The sequence below is a fragment of the Phalaenopsis equestris genome, unplaced genomic scaffold, assembly GCF_001263595.1.
Source record: "Phalaenopsis equestris unplaced genomic scaffold, ASM126359v1 Scaffold000171, whole genome shotgun sequence".
NCBI lineage: Eukaryota > Viridiplantae > Streptophyta > Magnoliopsida > Asparagales > Orchidaceae > Phalaenopsis > Phalaenopsis equestris.
In genome coordinates, this window is record NW_018164613.1 from 113,056 (window position 1) to 124,646 (window position 11,591).

An 11,591-nucleotide genomic window follows, 5' to 3' on the forward strand; every position below is an offset into this window, starting at 1 on the left:
TATCCCTGTTTAATTAATCTTTCAATTTCTTCCTTGAGCTGCTTACATGCTTCAGTGGAGTGGCCACGACTTCAATGAAAATAACAGTATTGTTATTGATTCCCTGAGTTAGGTTTTAGAGCGTAAGACCACTTAACGGCTTGCTCATCTTTGATAGTCATTAAAATGTTAGCACGTGATGTGTTGAGTGGTGTATACTCTTTTTTGGGTCGATATTCAGTTCGTTGGCCTGCAGGTTGAGGAAGGATGTCGTGATTCCTCTGTTGTTCAATTTCTATTGTTCAGACTTTCTCCGTTGCGAAGATTGATGATTATCTCGAGTGTTACCTTTGCGCTTTCCCCCAAATTTCTCAAATTGTTCCTTATGTGCATTGATGGCCTCGTCTGCAGTGATTTGGGCCTCAATACGGTGGACAAGGTCGGCATAAGAATGAACTGTCTCCCGCATCAGTAATGAGTAGATGGGTCCTGGGCGAAGCCCCCCAAGGAAAACCCCCTTAAGTAACTCTGGATCTACTCCTGGAATTTGATGGGCTTCAGTAGAAAACCTGCGGAAGTAGTCTTTGAGTGACTCTCCTTCATTTTGACGAATTCCCGAGAGATGAGATGAATCCTTGATGATCCTTCGATTTGCGATGAACTGCTCCGCGAAACTCGTTAAATGGGTTTATAGTGCCCCCTGGTAGAGAGTAGAACCAAGTTCGATCTTATCCTTTAAAAGTAGCCGGAAACACTTGACACAAAAGCGCATCAGAAGCACACTGAATGTGCATGATAGTTCGATAATGATCAATATGCTCGTAAGGGTCGGTTGTCCCTTCATATGTCTCGATGCTTGGAAGCTTAGCCTGTTGGGATGGGGTGTTGGAGGACCGCATTCGCTAAGGGAGAAGATTCATGGATGTTACGGTGAGCGTAGAAGCGATCCTTTTTCTCTAAGGGGAACTCTTCCCGGACGAGGCGTCGTAGTTCACTGCGAATGACATTATCTGGAATGACGGGAAGATGTGACGATGTCGGGTGAGTTGCACGAGATGGATGAGTGGAACTTGCTGTATCTAAGAGTTCAACATCATGACTTGACAGGGGATGCGTTCCTTCCTGAGGAGGCGGGTCGGCATGAGTTTCTCCGAGCGGTATGTTTCTCATACATCGCAGAGTTAATGGTAAACGAATTTCATCCAATGGTGTAGGCAACGGCTGTTGAGCCCCGCGTAGGAGCTGTAGAATCTCTAGTTGTGACTCTTGCATTCTACGCATTTGATCTTCTATTGAAGGACCCGAAACACCTTCATTGGCAGGGGAAAAAGTTTCAGGGTGGGAAGACGAAGAAGCATGCCGCCCTTGGCTTCGTGATTGCTCCCTGGATCGATGGGTGTTGGAGCGGGATGCTCCATTATCACTAACATTGTGTCTGGTTGCCATGTAGTAGACCGTGTAAATGTTTTAGTTGTGGGATTGAAACCTTCCCACAGACGGCGCCAAACTGATGCGTGCTAGAAAATTTGCGGTGATAAAGTAATGGATTATCGTCTTAGATCGAGTAATGGATTATCGTCTTAGCGTTGTACGAGAATTCAGCACACACTCAGATAAAAATGAATCGAGCTGTGATCACACCATAAGTTTTTAAGTGGAAAATCCGTAAAAATGGAAAAATCACGGGGCCTGACCCAGTTGTAAAAATTCACTATAAGTTGATGATTACAAATGCCTCTTATCCCACAGGCGGGAAAGGGTTACTAGCTTTCCACATTACAACGTCGACTGATGGCGTCTAGTAAGCGGTGGTTGACGGAGGTCAGCGGTGGTTAACAACAGTCGATGACGGTCGACGGTAGTTGACACGGTGGTCGACGGAGGTCGGCGGTCGTGGTCGACGGTCAGTGGTGGTCGACGGCGATCGACGATAGCGAGAATGATCTTGGACTTGAGCTCCTTCTCAAAACCTCAAGTTCTCTCTTAAGCCTCCTCCCTCTTCATGTGAGGGTTGAGACTCTATTTATAGTGTTTTGAGTACAATTAATGCAGGAATATGAACCATTTTGATCGGACGGGCCAGAAAGTTTTCCTTGATCAGATGAAGTTTGATGGACATTTGAGTGTCTTAATGATGTCAGAATTGAGCAATCTTGGGCCCGTTGGATTCATCTTTTTGAGACGCTCGATTTGACTATAAACTCGCTAGATTGGACATCCGTTTGACCTTTTAAATGCCTCCGGAAATCCTCTAGTAGCAGTTTAATAATTTGATCCGGGCTTGATTTGACTCAGATTGAACTTTCATATTATTAGGTCCGTCTCATCAAGCCGATCAATTTGACTATAATTTTGCTGAAATCGGAGCTCCGGATGACTCTTAATCGAAGTTTGAATGTCTCTTGTTCAAAAAATTGCTCTGAGATTCGTGCTGACTGATGGAAATTTATAGGTAGTGTATCACATTTGGTTTCACAACCATTAAAAAGAATAATATGAAAAGTAGAGGATGAACACAAAAAATATTTGTTCCATGAACCCTTAAAAGTACTGAAGTAGCACAAACATATATTTGGTACAATGCAGCCCGTGAAAAGAACAAATCTCATAATCAGAAGCTAAATGCTTTAGGCCTGAAGAATTGTTTGGTGTAGAAACAACAAAATATCAAATAAATACTTTTTAAAAACTAGGAAAAATGGCCTTCATGATGACATGAAATGACAAGTGCCTTACCACCCAACTTCATGAGATAACGTGGGGACATTAGGGAGATGAACCTCCATTGTAGTTTTTTATAGCAATGAATGAAGTCAGGTGGTGGCTCCCTCAATAGGGATTCAAAGGATGTGAAAATATGAAAGGCCTGTAGTTTATAGGGCTTCGGTAGGATGATATAGTGATATGCTTATTTTTGTCCCTTAAAATTTCCTGTCCGTAGAAATGCATCGTGACATCATGGAAAGCAAAAACAACTCCAATCCAGTGCAAGCTTCATTGCAGCTATTCTTAGAAGTGGCTATAAATAAAGCTTTCTAACCTAATGCCAATCAGGAAGAACGAAAATTAGACAGCTAAATTAGGAGTTTTCTATAATTAGGAGCTTCCTTATTTAAATTATTTATAATATCTTTATTATGATTTATTTCTTTTTTAGCTTAATATTTAGATTAGGAATATGTATTATTAAATTACCTAAAATAGATTATATAGAATATTTTGTACCTAAAATAGATTATATAGAATATTTTGTACCTAAAATAGATTATATAGAATATTTTGTACCTAAAATAGATTGTATGATTATTATTTAATAGAATGAGATCAAAGGGAAAAGACATCAAGCCTATTCAGATTTCTGCCTATTTTTTCTCAAAACTTTGAGATGGTTTCAGTGCCAAATTTTTGCTCTAACAATCGATAATCGTTAAAGAACCGCCAAAACTCTCTTTCCGCTGGCCTCTTGCGGGACTGGAAGGGAGGAACTATTTCTTTGTCTTGATTCTCGCTCGTCTGCTCGTCGTCTCATTATTTCTTCGCCTACGTCGTATTCGTTCTACTTCATCTTTCTGTTCGACTCAACCAGCCTCGACGGAGCCTCTCCTTCGTTCAAACTTTGGCAAACCCAAGATCTTCGGCTTCGTCCGCTTCGCTGGACAGTGGTTTAGGTTTTTTGTTTCCTCCTAGCCTCCCTAGTTTTCTCTATTTTGAGTTTGTGAATTCTAGTAAGATTCCCACGACGCACTCGATCTTCTCATCCGATCTATTTTTCCTTCAAAAGGCTTCGAGTTTTGCATTCAAGATTTGATCTTTTTGGCTGGTTTCCTCATGTTTGGAGGTGAGAATAGAATTTTTTTTTTCTGGTATTCAGTGCATTTGTAGCGGAAGCATGCTGTGGCTGGGCCTTTTTGTTGACGTTTATAGGAAAGTTGTTTCCTTGAACTTGTACTGTCGCGTTATTCTGTAGCTTCTTTTCCCTATTTTCTTTTCCTTCTCATATATTTTTGCTCTATTGCTGATCTATGCGAACGAAGATTCTTTCCATGAAATCGAACTGAAGTGTTTCCCACTCGTTAAAAAAAAGGAAGCTTTTGCTTTTTTTTTTCTTAGGAGCGATCTCTTTCGCAACAACTTTAGATCTTCTGCACTTTCACTTCAGCTTTGTCAACTTCGACTTTGATTTCTTCGTCGCACTCAAGGATTGAAGGCTTCAACTCTCATTTCTAGACCCACGGCTTCGCCATCTCGGCTTCAGCACTTTTGGCGTGAAGATCAAGGAACAAATCGTCCTCGTCATTGCAGGAAGAATCAATAGCATTTGGATCGTATAACAGAACGCAGATCCTACTTATGGGCTATGATCAGTAGCATTTGGATCATGACGCGGATCCTACTTGAGACTATGATCGATATCATCTGGATCGTGTAATTAGATTTTTTTTATGAGCTATGATCAGTAGCATTTGGATCAGGACGTAGATTCTACTTGAGACTATGATCGATAGCATCTGGATCGTGTAATTAGATCCTATTTGTGAGCTATGATCGGTAGCATTTGGATCAGAACGCTGATCCTACTTTTAGGCTATGATCGATAGCATTTGGATCTTGTAACTGGATCTTATTTTTGTGCTATGATTGGTAGCATTTGGATCAGGACGCGGATCCTACTTGTAGTCTATGATCGATAGCATTTGAATTGTGTAATTGGATCCTATTTGTGGACTATGATTGATAGCATTTGGATCGTGTAACTGGAAGAGGATCCTTCTTGTGGCTATGATTCGAATTTCTGGACGACAATGATGAAGGATTTTTTGTTTTTCTTTGTTCTCGGCTTCGGCACTCACGGCTTAAGGATTTTTTAGTTCCGGCAGTGTTATCAGTTTCTTGTTTGTAAATTGATGCTTCCTAATCAGTTAACATCAATTTGAGGGGGGTGTCAATCAAGAAGGACAGAAATTAGGCAGCTAAATTAGGAGCTTCCTTATTTAAATTATTTCCAATATCTTTATTATGATTTATTTCCCTTTTAGCTAAATATTTAGATTAGGAATATGTATTATTAAGTTACCTAAAATAGATTATACAAAATATTTTGTACCTAAAATAGATTGTAAGATTATTATTTAATGGAATGAAAGCAAAGGGAAAAGGCATCGAGCCTATTCAGATTTCAACCTATTTTTTCTCAAAACTTTGACACCTAACACGTCCCATTTTGCTTTTTCTGTTACTTTTTATGCAGCACAGCAACACTCCACGGGGAAAGCTTAACCTTTTGAAACATTAGTCATTGTTGCTTCATAGTATTTATAAACCTTCGAAATTTCTATAGACTTTAGTTTAATGAAGCAGTCATAGGGATAGAAGTCACCTAATTTGACGAGGTTGTCTTTAACAAAGTGTCTTAAAAGTCAACCCGATGACTTAAATGACATCGTGGATGTTGAATAGGTTTGAACTAGTGTAAGGAATAATTATAAAATTAATCATTTCCCTCTTTAAAACTGTTTACCATGTTCTCTTAGTAATATCCATCTGAGGACTTTTAAATCTGTATGGAGGTTTTCATCTACTTTTCAATAAGCATTGCCACTTTAAGCTCCACCTTTCTGTTTAAGTGGCGAACTATGAGTGTATCTCCTGTAGAAGCTGATTATACTCCTAACGTAGTATTAGATATTGTTGATGATATCCAATGGACTACTTCCTTTGAAATGATTTTGACTATTTTTCTTGGCTAGTCTAATGAGGAATGCAACTACTTAATTGAATTGGCAAAGCCTAATATGGAGAAGTCAACTGTTGTTGACAGCGCAACTGGCCACAGCAAGGATAGCAGGTTTGTGGATTACTATTTTGGCCTTTCGTCTTCAATTTTGTGACTTTATTGGAGAGTTTCTTATTTTATCATTTTATGCAGGGTTCGAACTAGTTCTGGCACATTTCTCAAAAGAGGCAGAGACAAGATGATTCGCTCTATTGAGAAACGACTATCAGATTTCACTTTTTTACCTGTCGGTATGTTATTTGGATATATATTTTTATTTACAGCATAATCTTCTTTTTTTCCAAGGATTGCCCTTTCAAACCATCCTTTGCAGTACCTATGATTAAGTAGTTTTATTACAATTCAAGTTTATGTAACCCTGTAAAACCTTATCAAATTGAAACATTTTTAGTATATGAATAGGTTGATTTAAAACTTTTTCATTCTTCCATTATTGTTTTCCATCACTTGATTTGGTTTGACCTGCTACTAGCTTGTTTGAGAAGCCTTCTGATCTTATGTTAAATAAATAATTGTACAAAACCTAGCCTGTTCATTCATAGCATGGGCATAAATTGGGTATTACAACATTTTACAAATAAGCCTCTAAACTTTTTCAATATTCTCTTATTACCAATACGACCCTAAATAAGGTTCAATTCTCAACACTCCCCATCAAGATGGGCAGAATATATCCACTAAGCCCATCTTGTCACATAACTTAGACAAATCTAATGAACTAAACCCTTCAGTTAGGCAGTCTACCACTTGCTCTCCAGTGGCTACATGATTTAGCTCTATTAGCCTAACATTCAGCATTTCCTTGATGAAGAATCTATCAATCTCCACATGTTTGATTCTATCGTGTATCGAGTTGTTGGCAATGTTGATTGCTGACTTGTTGTCGCATCATAATTTCATTTGAGTTCCTTGATCCACCTTGAGCTCGATTAAAAAGGCTCTCAGCCACACCATCTCAGCAAGTCATGGCCCTGTACTCTGCCTTTGTCGTTGGCCTTGCTACTACAGACTATATCTTGCTCTTCTAAGAGACCAAGTTGCCCCTACAAACATGCAGTATCTTGAGGTGGATCTTCTGTCATCTGCGCAACTTGCCCAGTCAGCTTCACAAAAACCCTCAATGTTTGTATTTCTATTCTTTATTAATATCAACCCCTTGTCTGGTATACTCTTCAGGTACCTCTAAATCTGATTCACCACATCCATATAAACTTTTTTTGGATCATGCATGTAGCGGCTCACCACGCTCACTGCAAAAGACATATCGGGTCGAGTGTGACACAGATAGATCAGACGACCCACCAATCTCTGGTACCTCTCACGATCAACGGGCTCTCCTGCCTCTGCACTCAGTTTAGTCTTCTGGTCCTGCAGGTTTGCACCCCAATATGCTTGTTTCCATGAGGAGATCTAGTATATAATCTCTGTATCAAGATCATCCCTTCTAGTCCACACGTCACTTCAATCACAAGAAAGTATTTGAGTTGTCGAAGATCTTTCACCTCAAATTCATTGCTTAATTTTACCATTAGTTGGGTAATTTCTGCATCTTCATCACCAGTAACAATAATGTCATCAACATACATAGCAAGGATAGTGATGTGACCATCATGTTATCGAAAGAACACCGTATAGTCTGCATTGATCTGCTGATATCTCATGCCCTCCATAGTCTTTCTAAACTTCTCAAACCAAGCTTTAAGAGACTGCTTCAAGCAATGCAATGACTTTTTGAGCTTACACACCTTGCCTACTTTCTGGATTGTACTTAATTCTGACAATATCTCTGTATAAACCTCCTTCAGTAACTCACCATGAAAAAATATATTTTTCACATTAAGTTGGTGTAACCTCCACTCACCATTCACTGTCAGAGAAATCAGTGTCCTCATTGTGCACATCTTTGTCATTGGTGCAATGTTTCATCATAGTCAATGTCATATGTTTGATTGTACTTTTTCGCCTCTAGTCATGTCTCATCATAGTCAATGTTTTACTGTACTTTTTCGCCCCTAGTCATGTTTTGTATCGCTCCATCTTCTCTTCTAAAGTTTCTTTAACTGTGAAGATTTACTTGCACCCAACTCCCTTTTCTTGGTTGTTACTGGCACTATCTCCCATGCTTGGTTTTCATTGAGATCCCTAAGCTCTTCATGCATGGCCAATTTTCATATGGAATCCTCCTAAACAATCTGTTAACACTTGGATATAGAGACAGTGTCTAAAGATAAAAGCATGCTCCATATAAAAGCAATATGCTAGAATATGAAATAAAGTTAGCAATGTCGTGTTTTCACCCACAATAATTTGGAGGATATTCCACATCGCTACAAGATGTTCTCCTTAAAGTTGTGGGGTTAGGAGAAGGACGAGGAATCATATTGTCAAAGTTTTGAGAAAAATAGGCTGAATACTGAATAGGCTCGATTGTCTTTTTCCTTTGCTTTCATTCCATTAAATAACAATCTTACAATCTATTTTAGGTACAAAATAAAGTACATATAATCTATTTTAGGTGACTTAATAATACATATTCCTAATCTAAATATTCAGCTAAAAGGAAAATATATCATAATAAAGATATTGGAAATAAGCAAGCTTCTAATTATAGAAAACTCTTAATTTAATTGTCTGATTTCCATCCTTTCTGATTAACACCCCCCCTCAAATTGATGCTGACTGATCAGGAAGCATCAATTTGCCAACAAGGAGCTGATAACATTGTCGAGACAAAAAATCCTCAAGCCGTAAGTGTCGAAGCCTTAAAAATGTCGAAGCATAAAAAAGTCGAAGCCCAAAAGTGCCGAAGCCCAAAAATATTGAAGTCTGAAAGTGTCGAAGCCCTAAAGGCTGAAGCCTGAGAGTGTTGAAGCCCAATAGGACTGAAGCATAAAAGTGTAGCAGCCCGATAGTGCCAAAGCCTGAAAGTGTCGAAGCCCAAAAATATCGAAGCTTGAAAATGCCGAAGCCCGAAAGACCGAAACCTGAGACTGTTGAAGCCCACGAGAGTCGAAGCCCGAGAGTGTCGAAGTCTGAAAATGCTGAAGCCTGAAAGGCCAAAGCCTGAGGGTGAATAGTCCTGAAAACGGGCTAGGCAGGGAAGATGCTAGCTCTCACTCTAGAATTTCCTCTTCTCCCCTCACATGGGGGCCAACATCTCGTATCAAAACCTAAAACTATAAATCAAATTGGGGGCTTTAGCCTGTCGCTTTAAAGTCCTCTAATTCTACACCATGAAATTTTATTTCCTTATTTATTTGCACTTAACCCCATGAGCTACATTCTCATCCAAAATCAATATGTGATTCTAACCATTTGTTGATTGAGACAATACATTCTCGGATCTTACATATTCTCACAACAACAACAGGTTCTCACAACAGGTATTAACATTTTAATTGGCCAAATCAAAAAGTAAATGAAGTGCAAGATTTTAAATCATCACAACTTCTTCCAACATTGAAGCATAATGCTTCACACAACATTCTTTTAACACTTAATCATTTATCATTTTAAGGAAAAAGATAAAGAAAACTATTCAGAATTCATAAAGAAAACACACCCACACATGAGTTTAAAAGTAGCACATGAGTTTAAAAGTAGCATGAGTTTAAAAGTAGAAATGATGCACACAAACAAGAAATCTAAATTAAAACCAAGTGTAGTCACAAAGATAAACACTTATCTCAAATCATCTACACAAAATGTCTTGAAATTCCTTTGAATTCTTTTCACTCACAATAAAAACTAAAACTTAAAATAAAAAGAAAAGTGGTCGGTTGCGGTAGCGACTTAGATGGATGATGGTTGTAAAGTTGATGAGTGGTTGACCTCCTCTCTTTGAAAATCTAAGTCTTTTCTTATAAAAATCCAAGGGGTGTCTTGATGTCTCTTCAGAAAGGTGTCTCCATTCAACGAGTCTTTTAAAAGTTGCTTCCTCAAAAGCCAAATGAATGAATTTTCGTGTTCATGCGCTATTTTTCACATTTTTACCGAGAGTTGTTTCAAACACCTCTTCAAAAATCCGTCTTCAAAAATTTGTTCAAATTAAGTAATTCATCTCATAACTACTTTTGGCGCTTAAGCGCGGGGTACCTGGTGCTTATGCGTCTGTCTTGGGCGCTTAGACGCCCCAGTTCATTTTTGCACCTTTCTTCATTTTTGTTCCAAATTTGACATTTTTTTATTACTTTTAGCATTTTTCATCCATTTAATTATATCTAAAAGAAAAACACACAATTATCTTTCATTAAAATATAATATCTCAAAAATAGGTATAAAAATGTGTATAAAAATACTATATAAAGTAAGATATATGTGGTCTTCCACTCATCCCCTTCAGCATTGTCACCCTCTGGCTCAGTTTTTACTTTCGTTAGATATCCCTCTAGTCTCTTCCTTACCAGAGTAGTCTCGATCTGACGCGACCAACTCAGATACATGGCCTGTCCATCAATCTTCAGAATCACGGGAGGGAGATCTAGCTTTACCTTCTTCATAGTACATGTTGAGATCGTGGGCTCCCGTCGAGATGCTAGCACCCTATATAAACCCGACCAAGACCTTCAAAACCTCAAGATCTATTTTTCGTAGAAGCTCAAATTCTTTTCCTCCCACAATATGTTGGTCTCTTCAATTCCTCAATCATAAGGATCTAAGTCTAGATCGCACAAATCAAACCTGAATTTGTTCATTTGTGTTTTTAAGCTGCTATCACATATGTGAGCAAGACATGGTCTCTCTGCCAGCTCTGCTTGAATCAGCCATGAAGAACTTGAAGCAGAAGAATGAGAGTTACGGGTCTCTGGAAGCTACAATCTTCTGCTGCCTTCTCAACGCCTTTAATCGTGACTGTATCGCATCCCTCTTATTGCCTCTGATCGCGACTGTATTGCGCCCCTCTCAGCGCCTCTGATTGCGACTGTATCACATCCCTCAATCGCAATTGTATCTTGTGTGTCCCACACTGCTTCCCCAGAAACTCCAAGCAGCGTCTATTTTGTGATGCTACAAAGATCCCGTGAGCTTGCGAGTCTCTGTTCATCATGATCTCTGACAGATGCGAGTCTCTATATGCCGAAGCCCTTCTCTTCGAGATAGCTCAGGTTAGCTCTGATACTATAAAGCAAAAATTATCGAAAACCCAATTTGTTCATTCATAACGTGGGCTTAAATAAGATATTCCAATGTTTTACAAATAAACCCTTAAACTTCTTCAATATTCTCTTTTTACTAATAGGACCCTAAATAAGATCCGGTTCTCAACATATGTTTCTCTCTTTGCGGGTTTATATCTTCTTAGTTGAGGGTATATATTCAAACCATATTTAATAGAACCATGGTAGTTTTTTTGAACTAGATGAGCAATCTTTTTTTATTGAGATAATTGGCGTCATGTAGAATTGATGAATGTTCTAGAATTAGCTGAAACAGAACATTCGAGAGCGTGGTGTGTTTTATCTGAACCTGTTTATGTGGATAAGTTTGCTTTACCTCAGTTGAGAGCTTAGTTTAAGCTTGGAAATTTAATGAAAACCTATTTTCTCAATGTTTTTATTTCGGTCAATGACCAAAGAAAAATATGTTGAGATTTTCATACCTATTTTATACTGTTTATAATGATATTGCACTTTAAAGAAAGATATTTTTGATATTTTATTGCAGGAATGATGAATTAGGGTCAATGGAACAGGAAAAAGGAGGAGAATTTGGAGCAAAAATAACCAAAATGTGGAGAATTGCATTAGGGCGTCGACGACGTGATCGAGACCACCGACGGCGAGCTTTTCCCGAGGCTACAGGATAAATTCTCCAGTAG

The 11,591-nt window shown here is 38.6% G+C and overlaps 1 protein-coding gene across 4 annotated transcripts in view; it reads left to right on the top strand.

Annotated features, from left to right (window-relative positions):
* Positions 1-11,591, top strand: part of LOC110022138 (probable prolyl 4-hydroxylase 3) — a 48,634-nt gene that overhangs the window by 14,032 nt on the left and 23,011 nt on the right. For all 4 annotated transcript variants that reach the window (XR_002293740.1, XR_002293739.1, XM_020720946.1 and 1 more), the window contains exons 3-4: positions 5,727-5,824; positions 5,906-6,003. Coding sequence is in view for 2 of the 4 variants with exons in the window: in XM_020720946.1 (XP_020576605.1) it covers positions 5,727-5,824; positions 5,906-6,003 (196 nt within the window). In the remaining 2 variants the exon portion in view is untranslated. The remainder of the gene's footprint in view (positions 1-5,726; positions 5,825-5,905; positions 6,004-11,591) is intronic.